The sequence below is a fragment of the Rana temporaria genome, chromosome 4, assembly GCF_905171775.1.
Source record: "Rana temporaria chromosome 4, aRanTem1.1, whole genome shotgun sequence".
Taxonomy (NCBI): Eukaryota; Metazoa; Chordata; class Amphibia; order Anura; family Ranidae; genus Rana; species Rana temporaria.
In genome coordinates, this window is record NC_053492.1 from 31,677,961 (window position 1) to 31,705,956 (window position 27,996).

Here is a 27,996-nt window from a genome sequence, read left to right on the forward strand (position 1 = left end):
GTGCCTGTGCCCAGCCGTGCCATTCTGCCGACGTATATGTGCAGGAGGCTGTCCTCAAGTGCTTAATAGGTATTTCTCCATAAGTTCACCCCCCACAGTTATTAACTTTTGTATCACTTGACCCTCCCTTTTAGATTGCAAGCTCTAACAAGCAGGGCCCTCTGATTCCTCCTGTATTGAATTGTATTGTAACTGTACTTTCTGCCCTCATGTTGTAAAGTGCTGTGCAAACTGTTGGTGATATATAAATCCTGTATAATATTAATTTTTTTGTAAATAAATGTAGTCACCACATCCATTATAGGGCTGGTAAGCTGCAATACATTTATTTTTTGTTGGGTGTAGATATAACTCAGGAACAAACATACTGCTGTGATGCTCCCGCTTCTTGTTCTGCTGCAATAAGCATTCACCCAAACATTTCTCATGCTTATCTTTAATAAATGTGCACATTGGATTTTATATAATATAATTCTGTTTTTCTTGTAGCTCAACCACAGTATTCCACGGTCATGCAGAAAAAAACTAAAAATATGCACTATGTTCATTATGGCAGTGACTTTAGCCTATGTTAGCAGGTCCTCTTTTAAATATAGAATTGGTCTAATTTCGGATCTCCTCCTTTCCAAGTACTTTGTAATCTGGAACAACGCCAATTCGTTCGGTGCTTCCACCATTCTAAGAGAAGGAAATGGAATCTTATTTATGGAGACCACGGACAGAATGAATCCACCATCCCTGGTACTTTGTGCCATTGAATCAGCCGCACGAGTCTACCCTGACCGACCGGTGGTCTTCTTCATGAAAGGACTGGAGAATATTACCAGCGAGGAAGATGAAAAGAGAGCAAAACAACAATTTCCAACCCTGTCGTCTTATAGCAATGTGTATCTCTTCCCTCTGAGAATGGATCAGTTATTTAATAACACACCACTTAAGCCGTGGTTTGATAAGGTATGTTAGAGACGGTTTGGAGTACCTCTGGGGAAAGCAAACGCAGTAAAAAAATATGGGTACATGCAGATGGGAAGCTCAATAACATGGGGCAACTGTTGCAAATTATGATAAAATTCTCAGCTGTATTAAAGAGGAACTGAACTCTAAAATATGTGACTAAAAGGTCATATGAGGGCAAGTCACCAATACAGGGGGCTAGTCACCAGTATTGTCTGTGGTATCCCAGTAACTGACTTACTATGCTTTGTTCAGCACTATGTGGAGGCAGCCATCTTGGTAGAGGCAAGGCTTTGCTTTCTCAAAGTGAACAGTACAACCGTGACCTTAGTAAATCTCCCTCCAAATCTAGTAAGACTAGAAATCAGATGTAGCAGTGCTTAGATTTCACACATACAGTGACTTGAAAAAGTATTCATACCCCTTAACATTTTCCACATTTTGTCATATCGCAAGCAAAAACGTAAATGTATTTTATTGGGATATTATGTGATAGACCAACACAAAGTGGCTCATCATTGTGGATTGCAAGGAAAATTATAAATGGTTTTCATTATTTTTTTTAAATAAATATGTGAAAAGTGTGGCGTGCATATGTATTCAGCCCCCTTTACTCTGATACCTCTAACTAAAATCTACTAATTAGTGTAGCACTACCCCCGAAGGAGCCGCTGGTTAGTTTTGAGCAGCATGTCACCTCTATCTTCTCGCCGTCCAGGGTAGTAGACGAGAGTTGAAAATGCTCAATCTCCACACTTTACACCTCTTTTTTAAGGCCCCGTACACACGACCGAGTTTCTCGGCAGAATTCAGCCAGAAACTCGATCGGAGCCGTATTCTGCCGAGAAACCCGGTCATGTGTACACTTTTGGCCGAGGAAACCGACGAGGATCTTGTCGGGCCAAATAGAGAACATGTTCTCTATTTCCTCGTTAGTCAATGAGGAAACTTGGCTCGCCGAGATCCTTGTCGGCTTCACAAGGAACTCGACGAGCAAAACTATGTGTTTTGCTCGTCGAGTTTCTAGGACGTGTGTACGGGGCCTAAGATTTATTTGCAGAATTTGGTAAAGAAGGAAGAAGTGGTTGAAGGGGTGGGAGGGTAAACAGGTAGATAGGTTCAGTTGCATTATTTCAATAAGGAAACACTCCTGCTTCCAGCAAACTGTCATGGACGACCTTCCAGTGTCAGGAGAATCCGTTCCCGGCACGTGCGCGTTGGTGCGCGTCTGCCCGCGCAGGCGCGCGTCGGTACGCGCTTGCGCGCATGCGCACGTGTCAGTGGCGCATGTACGGGTGCGCGCGCACGTTGACAGTGTTTGGCGCCAAGACTCCCTATATAAACAGTCTGATCCCTCACCAGCTTGCTGTCCTGTCTACAGCGTTTCCCTGGAGAACCTGCATCTGTTGTTTCCTGATTACCTGACCCGGCTTCCACTGACCTCTCTTGTTTGCAACCCGCTTCTGACCCCGGCTACTACATCTGACCTCCGCACCTGCTTAACCATTGGCTCTGTCTTTGCCCGCCTGTTATACCGACCCGGCCTGAACCTTGACTACCCCTTTGGACTTTGCTCTGGCTCTTTGATCTGTGTTGACCCGGCTTGCCTGACCTGCTTAATTCCTGTTCCACAAGTGCCACTCTGTTGCTCCAGCCTGCTGCAAGCATCCTGCCAGGACCTCAGTGCTTCATCCTGCTTCCGCTTCCAGCGACTACCCAGTCAACTACTAGGCACTTGTGCCCCTCTGTACACTTGACCCCCTGTCTGCTCTACCAGGGGCTCCTGAGTCAGAGGCTTACGAGAGGCCGCTACCTGCACATCGGGCTCCCATCACCAGGTACGTGAGAGTACAGGACAGCCATGTCCGAGCCCACGCAGGGAGCGTCTCCCATGGAGGACTTATGTCGTCACCTGGATGGCCTCACGACCGCTGTAAGAACTCTGCAAGAAGGATATGCCCGCCTGGAAGGGCGCATTCAGACTCTGTCCGCAGCAGCAGCGGCCGCATCTGGAACCTCCACGGGCCCCTCAGTCGTGATGCTACCGCCTGAGCCCAGAGTCCCCACCCCAGAAAGATTTTATGGGGACCGAACCAAGTACAGAGCTTTTCGTAATGCTTGTGAGCTCTTTTTCGCCCTGCAACCCAGGACCTTTTTACTCGAATCCACAAAAGTAGGATTCGTTATCTCAGTGCTATCAGGTGAACCTCAGACTTGGGCCCATCGCCTTTTGGAACGTAAGGAGGATTTCCTCGAGTCACTGACTACCTTCTTCCAAGCAATGGACCTCATTTATGAAGATACCCAGCTGGCGGCAACCGCAGAAGCGGCATTGAGTACACTACAACAGGGGCGCAGGGCAGTAGAAGACTACGTGGCAGAGTTCAGACAGTGGAGCTCCGATACCAATTGGAATGATGCTGCCCTGCGTCACCAGTTCCGTATGGGCCTATCGGAACCTTTAAAGGATGAACTAGCCCGAGTTGGCATCCCTGCCACGCTTGAAGCACTCATTCTTTTGTCCGTACAGATCGATAGGCGATTAAGGGAACGCCGAGCTGAACGCACGTCCAACACGCATCCCAGCGCATCTGCACGCCCAGTTTGGATGATGCCACGTGTACCCCGTTCCCCTTACCCAGCTCCTCCCAACCCTGTACCAGCCTCCACCGATACTTCGGAACCAATGCAGCTAGGCCTGCTCCGCCCATCTCTGACCCCGGAAGAGCGTCAGCGGCGGCGGACTAACAACCTGTGTCTGTATTGCGGAGAATCAGGCCACTATGTGAGGACTTGCTCGGCCAAGATTCGTAAGTGCTCAACCCTCTCATCTGCCTTTTCTCCCACATTACGTAACATTGACACTCATCTGGCTATTTCCATCTCTTTACAGCTCCCAGGAAGGAACGTCCAGGTCCCCGCAATTATTGACTCTGGTGCCTGTAGCGGCTTCATGGACGCTTCTTTTGCCTCCCAACATGGCATTTCGCTGCGACCCAGACGCCAGAAACTTTCCGTCCATTTAGCCGATGGATCTACCATCAGATCCGGCCCTGTTACACAAGAAACTATGCCTCTCTACGCTCTCATCTCCAATAACCACTGGGAGTTACTTTGCCTGGATATCATCGAGTCCCCAATGTTCCCTATCATTCTGGGCATGCCCTGGCTGAGGGCTTATAACCCACAGATTGATTGGGATTCTGGGAAGATCCATTTCCCTTCTTCTTATTGCCGCCAGCATTGCCTTCAAGAACCTGCCGTCAACTCATCCCCCCTATTATGTCTGGAAAACGAAGCCGAAAACCGTCTATTAGTCCCAGAGGCCTACCACAGTTTTTTGGACGTTTTCAGTAAAAAGGGCGCTGAAACCCTACCACCACATAGGTCTTACGACTGCCCAATTGAGCTCCTTCCAGGGGCGGAGATCCCTTTCGGTAGGATCTTCCCTCTGACCGAATTGGAACTGGTTGCCTTAAAGTCTTATATAGACGAAAATTTAGAAAGAGGCTTCATACGTCCTTCCACATCTCCTTCTGGAGCAGGAATATTCTTTGTAGAGAAGAAGGACCATTCCCTACGCCCCTGCGTAGACTACCGGGACTTAAATAAAATTACAATCAAGAATAGGTACCCTCTTCCGCTGGTCCCCGAATTATTTCAGAGACTTGGAGCTGCTACCATCTTCACTAAACTTGATCTCCGCGGGGCCTATAACCTAGTTCGCATAAAAGATGGCGACGAATGGAAGACCGCGTTCCGCAACCTGATTCGGGCATTTTGAATACCTTGTCATGCCCTTCGGTCTGTGTAACGCTCCTGCAACTTTTCAACATTTTGTAAATGACATTTACAGAGAGTACCTTGACCTGTTTGTCATAATTTATTTGGATGACATCTTGATCTTCTTCTCCTTCCTGTCAGACCATCAAGAACACGTTGGAAAAGTACTCGCCCGGCTCCGTCAACATAATCTATATGCCAAATCCGAGAAGTGCGAATTTGAGCGAGAGAGCATCCAATTCCTGGGTCTAATCATTTCGGCAGAAGGTATTAAAATGGATCCACAGAAGGTCACCGCCATTATGGACTGGTCCGCTCCCACCGACAAGAAAGCGATCCAGAGCTTCGTGGGATTCGCAAACTTCTACCGAAAATGTATTAAGGGCTTCTCCTCCATCATCACCCCCATTACAGATTTAACCAGGCAAGGCACTCGGTTCCAGTGGTCTCCCGAAGCCCAGGCTGCTTTTTCTACCCTAAAGGGACTGTTCACTTCGGCCTCCATCTTAAAACATCCTGATCCAACCTTACCCTACATCCTGGAAGTCGACGCATCGGAAGTGGCGGTCGAAGTGGTGCTTTCCCAGAGACAGGGGCCCAAGGCCCTGCTGCATCCAGTCGCATTTTTCTCCCGCAAGTTATCGGAAGAGGAGAGAAATTATGATGTCGGAGACAGGGAACTCCTGGCGATTAAAGCCACCCTCGAGGAATGGCGCTACCTTCTGGAGGGTGCAGCACACCCTATCCTGATCTTTACCGATCACAGGAACTTGGAGTACCTGAAGAGTGCAAAGAGGCTGAAGCCACGCCAGGCCAGGTGGGCACTCTTTTTTACCCGATTTCTCTTCCACATTACCTACAGACCCGGGTCAAAAAACACCAAACCTGATGCACTCTCCCGGATGTTTAATGGGCCGGAGGCTCCTTCTTCCCCAGACACCATTCTAACCACCGGCAACTTCCTTGTGCTACAAGGGGACCTCCTGTCCCAAATCAAGCAGGCTTCCTCAGAGATCCTTACACCATAAGTTCCAACCCTACAGTTAAGAGACAACCTATTATGGAACAAGGATAGGATCTTTGTGCCCCAGCAACTACGGGTAGCAGTCCTCAAGTCTTGTCATGATCATGAATTAGCCGGCCATTTCGGAGTCCACAAAACATCTGAACTTCTCCAGCGTACCTTCTGGTGGCCACAGTTATCCCGGGACTGCAGAAGCTACGTAGAATCCTGAACAAGGGCAGCAGAGCCAGAGCTGTATCTGCGCTGCTTTTCAAGTTTTTCTCAGAATGATTGGGCCTCCCTGTTGCCCCTTGTTGCCCCTTGCAGAATGTGCCTACAATAACTCTGTTCATTCCGCTACCAAGCAGTCTCCATTTTTTGCCAATTACGGTTTTCACCCATTGTTTCTTTCCAACAACATTCCGGAATGTTCAGTACCAGCTGCCCAAGAAACCCTGGATTTCTTCACCACCAACAATAAGCTGCTCCAGGAAACAATGGAGAAAACCCAGGAGTACAATAAGGAGGTGTTTGACAGGAGGAGGAGAGGAGAACTTCATCTATCGCCAGGGGACCAAGTCTGGCTGTCTACCCTGAACCTAAAACTGGCCTGCCCATCTAAGAAATTAGGTCCCAAGTTTGTAGGTCCCTACCAGATCCTCAGGAAAATTAATGAAGTAGCCTATGAGTTAAAATTACCTGCCTCCTTCCGGATCCACCCAGTCTTTCACGTGGCTTTACTCAAACCTACAGTCCCGGACCCTTTCACCAACCGGAATGCCGGTCCTCCAAAACCAGTACTTGTCGATGGCGAAGAGGAATTTGAGGTGGAGTCCATCCTGGACTGCAGGAAGAGGCGCAACCAGATTCAATATCTGGTGAAGTGGAAGGGCTATGGCCCGGATGAGAATTCCTGCGAACCAGAGACTAACATCCATGCCAAGAGACTGATTCTGGCCTTTAAGAGGGCACACCCGAATAGGTTGGCCCAGTTGGGCATCCGGAGGCTGCCGGTAGAGGGGGGGCAATGTCATGGACGACCTTCTCGTGTCAGGAGAATCCGTTCCCGGTGCGTGCGCGTTTGCCCGCGCATGCGCACGTACGGGTGCGCGCGCATGTTGACAGTGTTTGGTGCCAAGACTCCCTATATAAACAGTCTGATCCCTCACCAGCTTGCTGTCCTGTCTACAGCGTTTCCCTGGAGAACCTGCATCTGTGTACCTGTTTCCTGATTACCTGACCCGGCTTCCACTGACCTCTCTTGTTTGCAACCCGCCTCTGACCCCGGCTACGTCTGACCTCCGCACCTGCTTAACCCTTGACTCTGTCTTTGCCCGCCTGTTATACCGACCCGGCCTGAACCTTGACTACCCCTTTGGACTTTGCTCTGGCTCTGATCTGCTCATCTGTGTTGACCCGGCTTGCCTGACCTGCTTAATTCCTGTTCCACAAGTGCCACTCCGTTGCTCCAGCCTGCTGCCAGCATCCTGCCAGGACCCCAGTGCTTCATCCTGCTTCCGCTTCCAGTGACTACCCAGTCAACTACTAGGCACTTGTGCCCCTCTGTACACTTGACCCCCTGTCTGCTCTACCAGGGGCTCCTGAGTCAGAGGCTTACGAGAGGCTGCTCCCTGCACATCGGGCTCCCATCACCAGGTACGTGACACAAACAGTTCTTGTCGCCACTCTAGCCAGAGTGGGTTATGCTCACCCAGATAGGTCCCTCTCACTGACCTAGCAGCTTGAATGGCGCATGGAATAAAGTACAGTCTCTGCCCCAGACCTTCCTTTAAGAGGAGACACTTTCTGTCCAGAATCCCCTAACACAGGATTCTGTAACGTTCCTGTCTTGCTATTTTTATATTTGATTACTTGGATCTCAACTGCGGAGGTTTCTCAGTGTAAACCAAAAGTCACTCTATAGTATGGTTAAGAGTTAATGGTTTATATCATCACAACCTCAGATAGAGCACCAGCATAATCAAGAAAGCCTATTAACTCATAAGCCTTTATAATGCAGTTTAAAGTCACAGTCTATGAACAAGTAGGTATAAGGTTTTGGGTAGCAGTATTACTTAATGTTTCTTACTGAAAGCAGTGCAGATAGAGCCAACACATACATGTATATATATATATATATATACATATATATCACGAGCTGAGACCATGCATAAGTATATTCAGGCAGGACTTGGATATTGAGATATGCAATTGATAGACAAGCACAGTTCAGTATAGGCTGGAGATCTTAACAATTTGTGTAGAGATACTTGCGGTACTGCTGGTAGGAACAGAGATGGCTATATTCAGGTCTGCAGAGTGCTGGTACAGATGGGAAGCCTGAGAAGCTGATGGCTGAAGGGTGAGCTGATCCCAATCCTGGATGGACAGACTGTAGGCAGAGGACTGCAGGGAGCGCTGATCCTGAGCTGGAGGGACAAGAGAGTGTCTCCTGATAGCAGGTTCACAGGGCTTGAGGAGCGGTTCCTGGGTGACGGCAGGGGTCCAACAAAATAGCGGAACACCCTGCCGTCATTGCTGTGTGTTTAAATAGCCCGCACAGCGCGGGAAACGAGGAGTCTCGCTGGGGGCGCGCTTCCGCGTTCCAGCGTGGAACGCAAGCCGCGGCGCACAGGAAGTGACACGCCAGAGTCAGGGAGACGAGCGCAGCTCACAGGATTAGGTAAGGCTGCGCTCGTCCTGTTCAATACAACGCCAGTAACGTTACATACTCCCCTCCTCAATGGGGCACCACCAGTGCCAATAATAGGTGAAGGACGAGTGGGGTACCTCTGATGGAATTGTCTAATTAAACGAGGGGCATGAATGTGAGAAGAATTTTCCCAAGAATCTTCAAGTTGGGAGTACCCTTTCCAACGTATTAAATATTGAATGCCAGAACCTCTTTGTCTAGAATCCAGAATCTTTTCTACTTCGTATTCTGTCTCGCCCAGAACTTCAACGGGTGGAGGAGGTTGGGCAGCCCTGTTGGAAAATGGATTGGGTACATACGGTTTTATAAGAGAGACATGAAAAACTGGATGTATCTTCCAATCAAGGGGTAAACGTAGTTTTACTGCATTAGAGTTAATTACTTGAGAAATAGGATATGGACCTATGAATTGACGACCCAACTTTTTCGATGGTAAATTTAGACGTAGATTTCTGGTAGACAGCCAAACTAGGTCACCAACGTCGTAAGAAGGAGGTACTGACCTATGAAGATCATAATTTCGTTTTTGTCGTGTTTGCGCACTTTCTAGGTTTGACCGTATGATTGGAATGGTGTTTTTTAGGGTGGTGAGATAATCGTCTACTGCAGGTACTTCGTTAGAGAGAAATGAAGTCGGTAAACTGTTTGGGTGAAACCCATAGTTAGCAAAAAATGGTGAGAGTAGTGACGAAGAGCTGGTTGAATTATTGTATGCAAATTCTGCATGGGGAAGTAGTTGAAACCAGTCATCTTGGAGATGAGTGCAGTAAAAGCGTAAATACTGTTCCAAGATTTGGTTAATACGTTCTGTCTGTCCGTTCGTTTGAGGATGGTAGGCCGTGGACATTCTATGATCAATTTTCAGTGCCTTACACAAAGCTTTCCAAAACTTGGAGATGAACTGAGATCCTCGATCGGAGATAATTTGAGTGGGTAACCCATGCAACTTAAGAACATTATTTATGAAAGCTGTTGCTGTCTCTAGTGAAGTTGGAAGATTCTTTAAGGGAATAAAATGTGCCATTTTAGTGAATAGGTCTACAGTGACCATAATGGTATTAGCCCCATTCGATCTAGGAAGCTCGACTATAAAGTCCATTGATACAACCTCCCATGGTCTATTGGGTATTGGGAGGGAGGTAAGTAGACCAAATGGCGGTCTCCTAGAAGATTTGTTGCTGGCACAAATCTCGCAGGAAGAAACATATTCTTGCACCATTTTAGCTAATTGAGGCCACCAATAGTGTCTTTTAACAAGATGTATTGTCTTGGTGATTCCGGGATGACCAGCTAATGGAGAATCATGTAATTGTCTAAGTAATAACAACCGTAATTTTGAAGGGACATACAATTTATTTTTATAAGTGTATAATCCGTCTGTTTGTTTTGTAACACCATTAGGAAGCTCAGAAGTATCTGTGGATATGGTTTGAGAGAGTAACTGTTTAAAGGAAGTAGTTATTCCTATGAATCGGTTATCAGGAATGATAGAATGAGGTGGTGACTCGGTAGAACGGTCTTCATTCATGCGGGATAAGGAATCCGCTTTTAAGTTTTGTGTACCCGGTCTATAGGAGATTTGAAAATCAAATCGATCAAAGAACAAGCTCCATCTCACCTGACGGGCAGACAAGGTTTTGCAGGCCTTCAGATGTTGCAAATTTCGGTGATCTGTCAAAATAGTGATCAGATGTGTAGAACCCTCTAGAAGGTGTCTCCAATTGGCTAGAGCATCTCTGATTGCTAGGAGTTCTTTTTCTCCAATTGGGTAATTCCTTTCTGCACTGGTTAAAGTTCTGGAATAGAATGCCACTGGATGTAAAGGTTCAGACCCATTTTGTTGTTGTGAAAGTACTGCGCCTAATGCAAAATGTGATGCATCAACTTCTACAGTGAAGAAGAATGAAGGATCAGGTAGTTGGAGAATAGGGGCAGTAGTATAAGATTGTTTGAGTGTCTCGAAAGCTGCTTGTGCCTCATTAGTCCATTTGAAAGGTGTGTTTTTACTTGTTAGGGCATTCAGGGGCTTCACAATCTGCGAAAAGTTTTTAATGAATTTTCGGTAATAATTAGAAAAACCAAGGAAGCGCTGTAAAGCCTTCCTAGAATGGGGAACTGGCCAGGAGAGAATACAATCAACTTTTGAATTGTCCATCTGTATACCTTCTGGGGTAATTTGGTACCCAAGGAAAGAAACACTGGTCTGGTTAAAAACACATTTTTCGAGTTTGACGTAGAGGCAATGTGTTCTGAGTCTGCCTAAAACCCATCTGACATGCTTGGTATGTTCTTCAAAGGTGTCGGAATAAATCAAGATATCGTCGAGATAGATCACAACACAAACGTCTAGTAAATCACGAAAAATGTCATTAATAAAGCGTTGGAAGGTTGCAGGTGCATTAGATAAACCAAATGGCATCACTAAGCACTCAAATAAACCGTAACGAGTTTTAAAGGCAGTTTTCCACTCGTCGCCTGGACGAATTCTGATCAAATTGTAAGCACCCCTGAGATCTAGCTTTGTGAAAATTTTAGAAGTTTGCAGCCTTTCTATTAGTTCTGGAATTAGTGGCAATGGGTAACGATTTTTTATCGTGATGTTATTCAATGAACGATAATCGATTACAGGTCTGAGAGATCCGTCTTTTTTTTTTACAAAGAACATGGCAGCACTAGCTGGAGAGGTAGAGGGTCTAATGAAACCCTTTCTAAGGTTGTCATCCAGGTATTCCTTGAGATAACCCAGTTCAGGCTGTGATAATGGGTAAATTCTCGCAGTGGGAATGGTAGCCTCTGGGATTAGATCAATAGGACAATCATAAATTCTATGAGGTGGAAGGGTCTCAGCTTTGGTTTTGCTGAAAACGTCCAAGAAGTCCATTAAATAAGATGGAACACCATTGAAGTTTACATTATTTACAAGAGAGTTATGTGAGGGATAGCAAGTATGTTTGCAATAAGGAGAATCTAAACAAAGTGAAGTTTTGGACCAATGAAAGGTTGGTTGATGGATGTGCAACCATGGTAACCCTAGAACGACCGGGAATAAGGGGGATGGGATGATGTCAAATACAAGATTCTCCATATGTACATTATCACATGTAACTAATAATGGGGCGGTTTGAGACAGTACTGGACCAAAGGAGGATTCGGATCCGTCAATGAAAGTGACAGATGAGGGATTTTGCTTTAACTCAGAAGGAATTTTATTTAAATTAACAAAACTCAAATCAATAAAATTGCCATAAGCACCAGTGTCGACCATCGCGTCAATGGTGGTCCTATCTTGGTCCCACTGTAAAGTAAGGGTGAGAAAGATGTATTGGTTAATATTTTGACGAGTTTTGGGTTTTGTCAAGTTTAAACTACTAATATTTAAGTTGTTACCTTCAGTTTTACTCCTTAAAATGGGGCAGGTAGAGACCATGTGGTCAGGGGCGGAACAGTAGAGACATAGATTGTTGCTTCTGCGTCTCTGTCTCTAAGCTGGGGTCAGTGGGCCCCTAACTGTACTAACTTCCATAGGAATCTCTTTGGGAGGTGATCTAGACCTCCTGATTGGTGCCGGTTGGTAGTAGTTCGCTCGTTCAGCCTTTCTTTCTCTGATGCGTCTATCAATTGAGAGGGAGAGATGCATGAGATCTTCCAGGGATGCTGGAATCTCCACACGTGCGAGCTCATCCTTGACGGATTCGGATAACCCAATGCGAAACTGATTCCTGAGAGCTATATCTGTCCATAAGGTTTCACGACACCAGCATTTGAACTCTGAAATATAGTCCTCCACTTGTCTCTTACCCTGTCTCAAATTTCTGATGGTATTTTCAGCTGTGAGCTGTTTGTTAGGGTCCTCATAAAGTAAAGACATCTCATCTATGAAAGTATTGAGGGCGCCTAGTAGATCGCCGTGCTCTTCAACATAGGCATCTGCCCAGACTCTGGGTTCCCCTTTAAGGTATGAAATTAAAGTCAGAATTCTGACTCTGTCAGAATAATAAGTCCGTGGGCGTAAATCAAACATTAACCGACATGAACTGATAAATTGACGAAAATTTTTCCTGTCACCAGAAAAGCATTCTGGGGGGCAGACCTTAGGTTCTGGTCGCTCCCTGGCTTGAGCAAAATTCTGATCCCTGAGGGCCTCATTTTCTAAACGGAGATCAGTCAAATTAGCAGTAAGTGTATCCACACGTTGTGACAAGCCCACTAAATGGTTTGTTAGCTCCGCTGGATCCATAATGTTAAAGGTTCCGCTATTATGTAACGTTCCTGTCTTGCTATTTTTATATTTGATTACTTGGATCTCAACTGCGGAGGTTTCTCAGTGTAAACCAAAAGTCACTCTATAGTATGGTTAAGAGTTAATGGTTTATATCATCACAACCTCAGATAGAGCACCAGCATAATCAAGAAAGCCTATTAACTCATAAGCCTTTATAATGCAGTTTAAAGTCACAGTCTATGAACAAGTAGGTATAAGGTTTTGGGTAGCAGTATTACTTAATGTTTCTTACTGAAAGCAGTGCAGATAGAGCCAACACATACATGTATATATATATATATATACATATATATCACGAGCTGAGACCATGCATAAGTATATTCAGGCAGGACTTGGATATTGAGATATGCAATTGATAGACAAGCACAGTTCAGTATAGGCTGGAGATCTTAACAATTTGTGTAGAGATACTTGCGGTACTGCTGGTAGGAACAGAGATGGCTATATTCAGGTCTGCAGAGTGCTGGTACAGATGGGAAGCCTGAGAAGCTGATGGCTGAAGGGTGAGCTGATCCCAATCCTGGATGGACAGACTGTAGGCAGAGGACTGCAGGGAGCGCTGATCCTGAGCTGGAGGGACAAGAGAGTGTCTCCTGATAGCAGGTTCACAGGGCTTGAGGAGCGGTTCCTGGGTGACGGCAGGGGTCCAACAAAATAGCGGAACACCCTGCCGTCATTGCTGTGTGTTTAAATAGCCCGCACAGCGCGGGAAACGAGGAGTCTCGCTGGGGGCGCGCTTCCGCGTTCCAGCGTGGAACGCAAGCCGCGGCGCACAGGAAGTGACACGCCAGAGTCAGGGAGACGAGTGCAGCTCACAGGATTAGGTAAGGCTGCGCTCGTCCTGTTCAATACAACGCCAGTAACGTTACAGATTCAGCACCCGGATCTCTCCAGATTAACTTCTGTAGAACTGAGGCCTGAGAGGCGATCACCATCAAGCCTCTCAGTGTATGGTGCATCCTTCGATGAAGTTTCCAGGTCTTCCCAAGATACCAGCCTCTTGCATGGTCCTCTCCAGGATAGGTGCTCCCCTGGTTTCCTTCATCAAGCGGCTTCCTCTCTCCAGGATGGACAGCAAGCACAGGATCACCTTGAGAGCGCAGACACTGACTACTGGGCCTACTTTAGACAGATCACAACCCCCGGACCAACATGGTCCCGGAGCCAGGATTTCAGGAGCACGCACTCCCGGCCAGGAGGGCCACGAGGTGGTGGGACAACAGACCGACGACGACCCAGTCCGATGGCGTCTGCTTCTTAAGTACCCCTACCCAGCATGCACAGCGAGACGATCCCTCCCACTGATTGGCTGCCGAGGAGGAACACCCAATACCACCCTGACTTAGCTGCTGCCACCCTTGGCCTCGGGTGGTAACAACACCCCCAGGCGAACAATGGTGGTCACTCCCAGCACATGGCTGGAACAGAGGCCAAATTTAGCCAAAATTATATGTGTCTGCGTCAACTAACACTCAGACTCCCCTCTAAATTTAAAGCAGTGCCAGCCCAACAGGAGCAGGTCGCTACATTAGTAAATAGTATCTACCTGTGTATGTACCATATTACCAATTCACATGGGGGGGGCAGGATATGGGGGTCCCCTTTGTTCCAGATTCCGATAAGCCCCCTGCCCGCAGACCCCCACAACCACAGGGCAAGGGTTGTGGGGATGAGGCCCTTGTCCCCATCAACATGGGGACATGGTGCTTTGAGGGGTCACAGACCCCCAAAGCATCCTCCCAATGTTGAGGGCATGTGGCCTGGTACCGTTCAGGAGGGGTGGCACTCTCTCATCCCCCCTCTTTTCCTGCGGCCTGCCAGGTTACGTGCTCAGATAAGGGGTCTGGTGTGGAATTTTTGGGGAAACTCCACGCCATATTTTTTTTACATTTGGGGTGGAGTTCCCCTTAAAATCCACACCAGACCTGAAGGGTCTGGAATGGATATTTGGGGGGAACCCCATGTCATTTTTTTTTATTTGATGGTGGGGTTCCCCTTAACCGGTTAAGACCCGGGCCATTATGCAGGTTAAGGACCTCACCCCTTTGTGCGATTCATCACTGCGTCGCTTTAACTGACAATTGCGCGGTCGTGCAACATGGCTCCCAAACAAAATTGGCATCCTTTTTTTCCCACAAATAGAGCTTTCTTTTGGTGGTATTTGATCACCTCTGCGGTTTTTATTTTTTGCGCTATAAACAAAAATATAGCGACAATTTTGAAAAAAAAAAAAACAATATTTTTTACTTTTTGCTATAATAAATATCCCCAAAAAAGATACAAAAAAAAAAAATTTTTCCTCAGTTTAGGCCGATACGTATTCTTCTACATTTTGGTAAAAAAAAAATCGCAATAAGCGTTTATCGATTGGTTTGCGCAAAATTTATAGCGTTTACAAAATAGGGGATATATTTATGGCATTTTTATTAATATTTTTTTTTTTACTACCAATGGCGGCGATCAGTGATTTTTTTTGTGACTGCGACATTATGGCAGACACATCGGACAATTTTGACACATTTTTGGGACCATTGTCATTTTCACAGCGAAAAGTGCTATAAAAATTCACTGTTTACTGTGAAAATGACAATGACAGTGAAGGGGTTAACCACTAGGGGGTGCTGTAGGGGTTAAGTGTGACCTCATGTGTGTTTATTACTGTAGGGAGGTGGGGCGGGGCTGGTTGTGTGACGTCAGTGATCGTTGTTCCCTATATCACGGAACAGACAATCACTGACATTGCCACAGTGAAGAACGGGGAAGGTTTGTTTACACTCACCCCTCCCCGTTCTTCAGCTCCTGTGACCCGATCGCAGGACACCCGCGGCGATCGGGTCCGCGGGTCCCACGGGCGCGGTCATGGAGCTAAAGGGGACGTATATATACGTCCATGTGCCCAGCCGTGCCATTCTGCCGACGTATAGTCGTGCGGTGGTCCTTAAGTGGTTAATATCCATACCAGACCTGAAGGGCCTGGTGATTGAATTTGGGGGGACCCCCACGTTTTTATTTTTTATTTTTATGAATGACTTTTCTCTGAATTACCGGGAGCTGACAATTCATTATAGCCGCGAGTGATTTTAAATGACTTTTTCCTTCAGAAATTACACTTTGTGCAGAGATAGTTCTAAGCACGGGAAACATGCGCCACTTCACAGGCATACTATACACCCCACCCCCCCGGTATGAAATTTAAAGGAATATTTCACTTTTATTGTTTCACTTTAAGCATTATTAAAATCACTGCTTCTGAAAAAACGGCTGTTTTTAAAACTTTTTTTTTGCATTGATACATGTCCCCTGGGGCAGGACCCGGGTCCCCAAACACTTTTTAGGACAATAACTTGCATGTTAGCCTTTAAAATTAACACTTTAGATTTCTCCCATAGACTTTAACAAGGTGTTCCGTGGCTTTTCGAATTTGCCTAGAACACCCCAAATTGTTCGCTGTACCCCAAATTGTTCGCTGTTCGCCAAACAGGCGAACAGGCAATGTTCGAGTCGAACAAGAGTTCGACTCGAACTCGAAGCTCATCCCTAATGAATATCTTCATAAATGCCTATAGCCATGGCGGTGAACAAGAGCTTATATAATGGCCCGGATTCACGTAGGAGAGCACATCTTTGTGCGGGCGTAACGTATCCTATTTACATTACGCCGTCGCAACTTTGTCAGGCAAGTGCAGTATTCTCAAAGCAAAGTTGCGGCGGCGTAGCGTAAATAGGCTGGCGTAAGTCCGCCTAATTAAAATGTGGAAGATGTGGGCGTGTATTATGTAAATGTATTGTGACCCCACGTAAATGACGCTTTCTCCGAACGGCGCATGCGCTGTCCGTGAAAGTATCCCCAGTGCGCATGCTCCAAATTAACCCGCAAGAAGCAAATGCTTTCAACGTGAACGTAAATGACGCCCAGCCCTATTCGCGAACAACTTACGCAAACGGCGTAAAACGTGAAAAATTTGACGCTGTTCCGACGTCCATACCTAACATTGGTACGCCTCATAGAGCAGGGGTAACTTTACACCGGAAAAAGCGTTACGTAAACGGCGTATCTGTACTGCGACGGCCGGGCGTACGTTCGTGAATAGGCGTATCTAGCTGATTTACATATTTCTAGGCGTAAATCAGAGTACACGCCCCTAGCGGCCAGCGTAAATATGCAGTTAAGATACGACAGCGTAGGAGACTTACAATGGTCGTATCTTATACAAATTCTGGCGTATCTGATTCTTTGAATCAGGTGCCAAGATACGACGGCTCAGACTCAGAGATACGTTGTATCTCCTACGTGAATCTGGGCCAAAGTGTTTTAACTTGCTTTAACTTTAGCTTTAAGCATAGCCAAAGCTTGTTGGTTCTGCACTCCTGTGACCCATTTTCAGCAGACAGCGGGCTGAAGCCTTCTTTCGAGTGATGTCACAGAGGCGATCCAGGCTCGGAAAAGATTGCGACCATATGGTCGGGATCTGCGCACATGCCTGGATCGGCACTCAATGAGCCCAGAGAGGCTGAGCCCGTCGCTCTTGCCCCTTCTACAGCCCAGCAGTCCAGTGAGCGCAGTGGAGCGCTGATGACTGACAATCACCAGGGAGCCCTGAGAACCGAATGATCAGTGGTTTGATCACTCGGTTGTCAGTGTTAGACCTGGGGGGGGGGGACAGACGCAGCAATGAACCGATTAAAAAAAACAAACATTGCCATACTTCTCTTTTAACTCGGATATGTAAATATATTTGTGTGCATGATCAGGGCACTGTTAAGTGGACCTCCAGACAAATAGATAAATCTATTGTCAAAATACATGTGTGAGAGTTCATTTGAAAGAATTTGTATTTCTGTCGATTGTGTCATGAAAACTTACACACACCCAAAATGCCGCATAGAGTTCTCCGTTAATCAGAAAAGTGTGTCACCTGTTTGGACAGTGTAGATCTCAGTACTGGATGGATAGAAATACAAATTCTTTCAGGAAGAATGGTCAAACATTACCATAGACACACTCCTAAACCTTGTGGACAGCCTCCCCAGAAGAGCTGAAGCTGTTACAGCTGCAAAGGGTGTGCCAACTCAATATTGAACCCTACGGACTAAGACTGGGATGCCATTAAAGTTGGTAACAATAGAAAGTAAACAGTAAACGTACCTTCCCATCATGCATTCATTATTATCAGTTTATATTAACAGTGCAGTCATCCTCGTGGATACAGCCCCACCCTGTGTATGGAGAACATAACAGCAAAAACAAAAAAAGGGAACAAAGGTTAGTGAGGTTGTATTTCCATTCCCCCCCACGATTCCCCCGCCTCCAGACATATGCCTCCCGATGAGCCCCCATAAACCGGCACTGCCCAGGGAAGAAATACAGAGGCGTACCAAATCTGGGGGTTACTCTACACCAGGGGTGCCCAACCTTTTGAAGAGCAAGGGCCACTTAAGCGACTTGGTAACTGGTCACGGGCCACAATGAGCTGAGCAGGTGGATTAGGGTTGCCACCTGTCCAGGATTCACCCGGACAGTTCGGGTTTGGGATCTTGTGTCCGGGTTTCAGTCTGCCTGAAACCCAGACACATTATTTAGACTGGGCTGTGGCTCCCCAAGTAACTGAGGTAGTCACACAAAAATCTGTTGCCATTCGGGAGATGCGGGCTGCTGTCTGGGGGCAGGTTTGGCATCACTGAGGGGGAGCCACAATGTCAGCAAGAGCAGTTTGGCCACACCCACTGTTTGCCGCAGCGCACTGCAATACCACTGTCTTTTATTATCTGATTGTGTATACTACGGCAAAAAACGTGCCCTGTGCCGCTAAAGTGTTCGGGTTTGGCTTGAAGAAGGGTGGCAACCCTAAGGTGGATGGCAGCCCGGCTCTATAGGGCCTACTCTAGTCTCTTTTTTTTTCTTGTGGATTGGATTGGAAATAAGCGTTTGTAAACGGACACAAGTACATTCACATCTTCCACTCCTTAGAGGACTGACTGTGTGAAAGGGGCCTAAGGCTGCTTTCACACTGATGCATGGTTGTTTACCTACATCATGGATGCAGCACAGTTCATCTGTGGCTTTCCTCCAGGATAGCTGCACTTTGCCATGGACTTCTATTATATCCTGTAGGTGTGGTGAACTTTCAGAAAGCACACCAAACTCGCAGGTAATACAAGTCTATGGCTCAGTGCAGGTAACCCACAGATGCACTTCTCTGTATCTGTGGATCAGTTTGAAAGCAGCCCAGTAACCACTGCAGAACAGATATGCCCATATATACACTGTCATTTTAGTAATAAACTTACCTTTAATAATAATATTCTATTCAATTTTATTTCATACTAGAGCAGGAGGTCGTGGATCACATCAGAGGGCTCCGCGGGCCACTGGTTGGGCACCCCTGCTCTACACGATACCGCTCAACTCTCCATGTTCTAGAATAAAAGGATTGTCTTATCAAGATATTCAGCATCGCCTTTAAAGTGGCAATGTCCTTCATGTAGTCAGTGGCGTAGCGTGGGTTGTCAGCGCCCAGGGCAAGGCAAGTCATTTGCGCCCCCTAACTTGCTGATTTTTAGCACTCCCCAAGTCCTGTCACTTCCCTTCCTACAATAGTACTGACCAGCCTGATTCCTACACTGACCACTACACTGACCTATTTGATTCCTATGCTGACCACTACACTACAATGACCACTACACTGTCCACTACACTATACTGTCCACTGCACTACACTGACCACTATAATGACCACTACAATACACTGACCTACCTGATTCCTATACTGACCACTACACTACACTACCCACTATACTGTCCACTACACTACACTTTCCACTATACTGACCACTACACTATCCTACCTACAGTATTCCTATACTGACCACTACACAGCATGACTCTAGCTGCTCTTCTACTCTCTCTCTCTGGCTGGCTGCTCCCTCTCCCCAGACCGTGTCCACTCCCCCGGGGCCAGCAACACGGCTCTCACGATCACGAGGGAGTCCCACCTTCTCTTCCTCCATCGGTCCGGAAGAGAGGAGGAGGAGGAGAAGACATTGGCGGCTCACAATCTCCATTTCTTGTGTCCGCCATGTTCAGACTCCGGCACCCTGTTATTGGGCGTATGAGGTCATGTGTGGTGGCGGGGCTGGCCTGTTAACAATTGCGGTTGCTCCTGGAGTCCTGCCTTCGCACATGACCCCAATCTCCAAATCACAGGGTGCTAGAATCTGTACATGTGCAGAGGCGGGACTCCAGGATATACCGCGATTGTGGACAGGCCAGCCCCGCCACCGCACATGACTCCATACGCTCAATCACAGGGCACCGGAGACTGAACATGGCGGCCAGAGCGCGGGGACACAGGAAAGTAAATACAAGAGGAGGCAGCCAGTAGTGACACACACTGGCACGGAATTTCACCTCCCTAAATGTTGCACCCGGGCCCACGGCCCTCTCCGCACCCCCCACACTACGCTACTGCATGTAGTCGTCTAGCATATAGTTAATATGGAACAGCTTATGAAACTGCCTATGCTTGTTGGGAAAACTTTAAGTGCAGTATCATTTGGCGCCACTAGATGTCCTCTGTGGATAGAATATATCTCCAGAATCAGTTGACTGCATATAAGTCTGAAATCCAGTATGGAATGGGAATATCAGTATCACTGTAGAAAATCAAAAATCAAAAGGGGGGCGAACATCCAGCATGCATATGCCCAACAGCATGTAACATTAACACACGTAAAGTTAATTCCAAAAGTATTATATCCAACGTTCAGTTGAAACAAGTATAACACATTATACTTAGTGCAGCCTTCGACACGGTAGACCACAACATATTGCTCACGCGACTCAAGGAAGTAGCAGGAGTCTCTGATGCGGCCCTACCGTGGTTTGCATCTTTCCTAGAAAATCGCACTCAGACCGTGAAACTTGGAGATTTCACATCAGAAACACGGACCATCACATGCGGAGTCCCTCAAGGATCACCTCTCTCACCCGTACTCTTCAACATCTACATCCGCCCGCTCCTCAAAATCCTCATCAAACAGGACCTGTGCTACCACTCCTATGCGGACGACACGCAGCTGTACCTTCGAAACACCAACAAAAAAGACCAATTTCATGAACTAGGAAAATGCCTTACACTGATCGACAATTGGATGACGGAAAGCTCCCTCAAACTCAACGGATCCAAAACAGAGCTACTCACCCTTCACGCAAATAGGAAATCCATCTCCAGGACCACATGGTGTCAGGACCATTAAGGTAAGTACTCACCGAGGCCGAGATGCTGAGGGCGGCTCACCTTTGCGACCCTGTGCAGACCACTCCCTGGAGTTAGAACAGAGGGGTGGCACAAGGAGGCACCAGTGCCGGGAACTGGTAGGCAGACTTGGTGCAGCTGACGAAAACAGGGCAGGTGCAGAGGACTGGAGACAGTCGTTGATCAGGCAGGAACAGGCAGGTAAGTCCAGAAGGGACCAACAGGAAACAAAGGCAAATCCGGGTCACAGGCCGTGGGTCAGGAGTTGGAGAGATCAGAGGAAGTCCGTGAGAGCAAGCCAAGGTCAAGGGGCAGGAGACAACAGCAAATCCGATAAGCATGCAGGGGTCAAGTGTAGGAGATGGCAGAGAATCGTCAATGTCCAATCCGGGTCAAGCAGGTCTGGGTATACAGGTTTCCAAGGTTCTCTCACAGGGTAAAGCTGACAACGAACCAGCAATTAGCAAAGGGGAAGGGGCTGGCTTAAATAGGCCGCACTGGCCACTGATTGGTCCAAAGTAACATGGGTTCAGAACCAGGCTCCAAGGGACAGCAAGCAGAGTAATACTTGAGCAGTGGCTCAGAGGCAAAGAGCTGGACTCACAATGGACAGGTCCCAGGTTCAATTCCACCCAGAGCCAACTGGGGAAATGTGACCGTAAAGGGCAGTGCCCTGACAGTGCCCCCCCCCCTAGGGGCGGACTCCGGACGCCCAAACTGTCCACTAGTTCCGGATGCTCCTGATGGATCAAACAGGGAGCATGTAGATCTTTACTTTTTCTTTTTGGGCTTTTTTGATCCTGAAGTTCTGGTAGGGGGCGCCCTCATTGCTTGTAAGGCCTGTTCAAATATTACCAGATCCTGTTTACGGACCATAGTACCATCCGAGGCATACGTGCAGTCTGGAGGGAGAACTTCAACTGGGGACATAGGAACTGAAGACACAGAAACTGAGGACATAAGAACTGGAACTGGGGACACTGGAACTGAAGACACTGGAACTGAAGACACTGGAACTGAAGACACTGGAACTGAAGACACTGGAACTGAAGACACTGGGACTGAAGACACTGGGACTGAAGACACTGGGACTGAAGACACTGGAAAGGTAGGCACAGATTCTGAGGCATAGAAAAAACTTCCAATAGTACCCACTTGAAGAAGCTTTGGCCGAGGTGGGCGAGTTGGGCAAAGCGATATAAGGTGCCCGCTAGCACCACAATAAAAGCAAAGTCCATGGGCTCTTCTCCGCTCTCTTTCTGCCATAGATAGGCTGGACCGGATGACCCCGATCTGCATAGGTTCTTCCTCCTCCAAGTTAGGCGTGTGAGCATCCACAGAGATATCAAGACCTTGTGATGGGGAAGCTTCCTGGCTGGGCACATACAGGGTTTCATAATCTGGCACACACTGGGCTGGCTGGGTGTCATAACCGCACTGGGGCTTCCTATCCCTGGGTACCCGTAGGCCCCGTGAATTAAGAGCAGACCTGGGAGCGCTGGTCTTCCTGGAAACAGAAATATATGAGTCCAGCGCAGACATGAACGTCTCCCAGCTGTCCAAGACTGGACTCTGCCCTGTTAGCAAATTGATGGAGGCTCGAACCTTAATATAATCCGTGGCATAGGTCCTAGGTCTGAGGGTGAACAACAGCTCACAATCGGTTTGAAAGCACAGGAAGGATGCACGGTTCCCATGGAATTTTTCTGGCATAAGAACAAATGGCTCATAATATACAGGTTCCGGGGCTGGGCGTGTTGTCTCTTTAAATTTTTGGACCTCCTGTTGTAATTCCTGAATAGTATGGTTCAGGCTGGAGACTTGCAGAGCCAGGGAGGAGAGCATCTTGTATAAGTCTGCGGACTCCATAACATTAGTTAGTCCATTATGCAAGGGTTTACCTTCTTGCAAGTTTTGAACGGCAACTGTCAAAACAGACACCTGTTGACACAGGTTTTCAAGGGGTGAGCATGCCCTGTCGGCCTCAGACATAATGGCTGGTTCGTACTGACAGGACCATTAAGGTAAGTACTCACCGAGGCCGAGATGCTGAGGGCGGCTCACCTTTGCGACCCTGTGCAGACCACTCCCTGGAGTTAGAACAGAGGAGGGGCGGCACAAGGAGGCACCAGTGCCGGGAACTGGTAGGCAGACTTGGTGCAGCTGACGAAAACAGGGCAGGTGCAGAGGACTGGAGACAGTCGTTGATCAGGCAGGAACAGGCAGGTAAGTCCAGAAGGGACCAACAGGAAACAAAGGCAAATCCGGGTCACAGGCCGTGGGTCAGGAGTTGGAGAGATCAGAGGAAGTCCGTGAGAGCAAGCCAAGGTCAAGGGGCAGGAGACAACAGCAAATCCGATAAGCAGGCAGGGGTCAAGTGTAGGAGATGGCAGAGAATCGTCAATGTCCAATCCGGGTCAAGCAGGTCTGGGTATACAGGTTTCCAAGGTTCTCTCACAGGGTAAAGCTGACAACGAACCAGCAATTAGCAAAGGGGAAGGGGCTGGCTTAAATAGGCCGCACTGGCCACTGATTGGTCCAAAGTAACATGGGTTCAGAACCAGGCTCCAAGGGACAGCAAGCAGAGTAATACTTGAGCAGTGGCTCAGAGGCAAAGAGCTGGACTCACAATGGACAGGTCCCAGGTTCAATTCCACCCAGAGCCAACTGGGGAAATGTGACCGTAAAGGGCAGTGCCCTGACACATGGACACCACCCACCATCCTCGGACAAACCATCGCGCCAAGCAATAAAGTCAAAAGTCTCAGAGTCATCTTTGACACAGACATGACAATGGATGCACAAATAGGATCAGTCGTCAGCGGTTCTCATCATCTGCTCCGCATGCTACGTAGACTCATCCCCTTCATCCCGGAAGAGGACACAGCAGTAGTGGTTGGAACAATCATCAACTCACGACTCGACTACGCAAATTCACTCTATTTAGGACTACCGAAATACCAGATTTCACGTCTACAAGTCGTCCAGAACACGGCAGCCAGACTGGTAACTGGTAAAAAGCCGTGGGAACCAATCTCCCCGGCCTTGAGGTCCCTCCACTGGCTGCCCGTACAGGACCGGGTGACATTCAAGACTCTCTGCCTCACCCACAAATGTACACAGGGTAAAGCTCCTCAATACTTAAGCGAGAAAATAAAACCCTACGTCACCAAGCGCGTGCTCCGATCAACCAACCAAAACCTTCTCCAAATCCCCAAATCTCACTACAAATCTAAGGGAGAACGTAGATTCTCGGTCCAAGGACCACGGCTCTGGAATGCTCTACCCACGACCATCCGCATGGAAGAAAACCATTGGGTTTTTAGGAAAAAACTGAAGACCCACCTCTTCTGAAAGTCCTGTACAACTCTGGTCACCAGCGCCTTGAGGCGATTAAGTTCGCATTTGTTGCGCTATATAAGTTTCTCACTCACTCACTCACATTTTGCATCTACCATGTATTGAGAATGAGCTTATACCAGGGTACTTGCTGCTCAAGTATATTCCTAAGACCGGGACCTTTTGGCTGCATACTGTGGTTTGCTGTAATATGTATCAGAAAGTTTGTTAAAGTTAGATTTTTTGGATGAAGGTGGTTTTGATCGTGATGCCTGCGGTGAGTGTGGGGGGGGGGTGTAGAACCTAGCGAGGGAACCCTGAACTCCTGGTACCATTCAGGTAGGCAAATCAGTGGTAAGTTCAGTTGCTCACAAAAAATTGTGATGTCCTCCGACATGCGCAGGTAATGCTGTTTGCCCTTGTACGTGGCAAAGAGGGCGAATGGAAACTTCCATCTGTACGGCATCCCCCTCTTTTTCAGAACCTCCAGTAGGGGACACAGTGCCCGTCTGTTTTTAAGAGTAATGTGGGAAAGGTCTTGGAATAGGGTGACAGGCTGACCATTACAGATGATTTTGTCATTCCTTCTGGATTTACCCAGTATTTCTTCTTTGAGTGTGAAGCTTTGTAAGCAACAACTTATGTCTCTCATGGTGCAGTGTCAGAAGGGCGTGGGTTCAGTGCCCTGTGCGCCCTAATGAATTCTATTTCAGCGTCTCTGGGACGTTCCAAGATCTTATTAAAAATATCTAGCAGTGCCTGTGTAACCTGGGCGGATTATACATTTTCAGGGATCCCCCTGACCCTAATGTTTTGCCATCTGCCCCAGTTGTCAAGGTCCTCCAGGTGTTGAATAAAGTGGGTAGCATAAGGGGAAACAGCAGTCCCCCATAGCTCCCATAATTATGAGATGGGAATGAGGGACATCTACTAGCAAATGTATGTAGCACAGGACACGCCCTCTGCCACACCCGCTTGAAGGAGAATTAGCAAAAAAAAGATTAATCAAATCTACAAGGGACTTTTTTTTTACCACTACTATTCCTTTATAGCAATTTATAATTTGGATGAAAGGTTTAGCACTGGGAAACATATTTTGAAAGATAAAAAGTGCATTCTATATACAACTATATAGATCAGAGCAAAATGAGGGACAAATGAGGGGGGAAGAGGGACAGAGGGACATTTCTCCAAATCAGGGATAGTCCTTCAAAATCAGGGACAGTTGCGAGCTACGGTCCCCAAATGTGCTATTGCTCTGTCTATTTTAGCCTCTTCTCACTCTGTACTGACAATGCGTTCATTGAGGGAGGGGATTTCTGCTTTCAGGTCAGTTATTGCAGATGAGAATGTTTTTTTAATATCTTCAACTATCTGTGTCATCTCCGACAGCTGCAGTGGGTGATCTGTGTAGACTGTGTCCCTTACCAGATCCTTCGAAGCTGACAGAGCATCCTCACTATGTTCTGCCTCGTGCTGCTGCACCGCCATCTTAGCTTCGACGCGGCCTCTCGTCCGTGGGGTTTGTGAGCCAAATAGCTCCGGAATGCTGCGATTTCCGGGCACCGAGAGGGAGCGTTGCTGGCTGGGACCTGTAGTGCATCTGTCCGAATTGCCCATAGCCTAATCGAGTGGGCTGGAAGGGGTTTGCTGGTCACGAGTGTGAAGAGCTCTTCTACTCAGCGTCCATTCCGACTTGAGCGACAAGCTACGCCCAGATGCCATTAAAGTTCATGTGCATGTAAATGCAGGCGTCCCAATTAGGGTTACCACCTGTCCAGTATTCACCCAGACAGTTCGGGTTTTGGATCATGTGTCCGGGTTTCAGTCCACCTGAAACCCGGACACATTATTCAGACAGGAATGTGGCTCAGAGCAGGGCTTGACAGGGGGGTGAGGGGGCACTATGTGCGCCACATTACTATTCACTTTGTAGTACCCAAAGGTGTCCCAGGTCTGTTACAATCCTATAGTGTATACTAAAACATTTAGTGGGCAGCTAAAGTGTTCGGGTTTGGCTTGAAGAAAAAGTGGCAACCCTACTCCCAATACTTATGGCAATATAGTGTGTGTGAACCCGGCCTGAGGTGTAACGTGAGCTGCAAACTGGAGAATGTGAAGTTGATTTATTAAAAATAAATAGATTGTGCACTTTGCACAGTGCAGTTGTTCCAGAGCTTAGCAAATGAGGTCAATCTTCATTTTGAAAAGAGTACCCAATCACATGCAAGGAAGATTTAAAAAACAGAATGTTTGCTTGCAGATGAGTGGATGATAGAAGTCAGCGGAGCTTCTGCTCATTTACTAAGTTCGGGAGCAGATACACTTGCAGAGTGCAACTGAACTTTGCAAAGTGCACAGTTTGCCTTTAGTAAATCAACCCATACGAGTTAAGTTTTAATGAAGTGAACAAGGGCTCTGGTTTGCTATATGATGGCCCATAAAGGATATTAACTGAGAAAGCATTGTTGAAGACATTGTTGTTTTTTTGTAACAGAAAAAAAAAAACGACTTTTTAATTTGTAAGCTAAAATATATTTTAATTGTACTTCTCTGAATTACCAGGTAAACCCTAAAAAAGAAGTCTACTGGAAGCATGTTACATCAGATGCCTGTAGGTTTGCCCTAATGTGGAAATACGGTGGAATTTACATTGATACTGATGTCATCTCACTTCGTCCAATACCCCAGGACCATTTCCTAGCAGCCCAGGATGCCACAGTTATTAGCAGTGGTGTTTTTGGCCTTTCCTCACATTACCAGTTGGCGTGGCAGTTTATGGAGAACTTTGTTAAGAACTACAGGGGAAAAATATGGGGACACCAAGGACCGGGGGTTGTCACTCGTGCTGTGAAGAAATTGTGGGGCATGCCAGTATTCACCTCTACGGATGATGTCATGTGTGGAAACATCAGTTGTTTGCATCCTCAACGTTTCTACCCCATCAATTATCTATCATGGAGAAGGTACTTTGAAGTTTGGGAGAATTTGCCAACGTTTAAGGACTCCTATGCCTTACATCTTTGGAATTTCATGAATAACAAAGGTAAATCTATGGTACCTGGAAGCCACACGTTGGTGGAACACCTCTACCAGAAACAATGCCCTACCACCTATGAATATATCTTGAGAAATAAATCAACTCACCTGTAACAAAATTTGTTGAGCTTATAAAACAGATTGGAGGTTATTCAGGAAAGTCAAATCCACTTTGCACTACAAGTGCACTTTGAAGTGCAGTCACTGTAGATCTGAGGGGAAGCTCTGCTGATTTTATCATCCAATCATGTGCAAGCTAAAATGATGTTTTTATTTTCCTTGCATGCCTTCCTCAGATCTACAGCGACTGCACCTCCAAGTGCACTTGTAGTGCAAAGTGGATTTGCCTTTAGTAAATCAACCCTATTGTGTGATTCATTCAAAGTACATATTGGGAATATTGGAAGCGCCTCAAGGGTAACATAAAAATGTTGCATAAAAACTTACTCAGAGGGCTCAGTGTACAGCTGAACTCCAGCTTTAACATACATTTAGCAGTTGTACAGGTTTAACCCCTTAGTGACTAAAGGGGTTGTAAAGGTTCATTTTTTATTTTCTAAATAGGTTCCTTTAAGCTAGTGCATTGTTGGTTCACTTACCTTTTCCTTCGATTTCCCTTCTAAATGTT

At 47.0% G+C, this 27,996-nt stretch overlaps 1 protein-coding gene across 1 annotated transcript; it reads left to right on the top strand.

The window, feature by feature from the left end:
* Nucleotides 1–393: 393 nt before the first annotated feature.
* On the top strand, nt 394–27,570 carry LOC120936085 (alpha-1,4-N-acetylglucosaminyltransferase-like). Its single transcript, XM_040348195.1, has 2 exons — nt 394–954; nt 26,895–27,570. Exons 1-2 carry the CDS (start codon nt 541–543, stop codon nt 27,480–27,482), a joined length of 1,002 nt encoding a protein of 333 aa, XP_040204129.1. The 5' UTR covers nt 394–540; the 3' UTR covers nt 27,483–27,570.
* The last annotated feature ends 426 nt before the right edge of the window (nt 27,571–27,996 follow it).

Coding starts and splice junctions, on each gene's coding strand:
- LOC120936085 (XM_040348195.1), top strand. CDS start 541: ATGTTCATTATGGCAGTGACTTTAGCCTATGTTAGCAGGTCCTCTTTT. Junction 955..26,894: donor TTAAGCCGTGGTTTGATAAG/GTATGTTAGAGA, acceptor CTGAATTACCAG/GTAAACCCTAAAAAAGAAGT.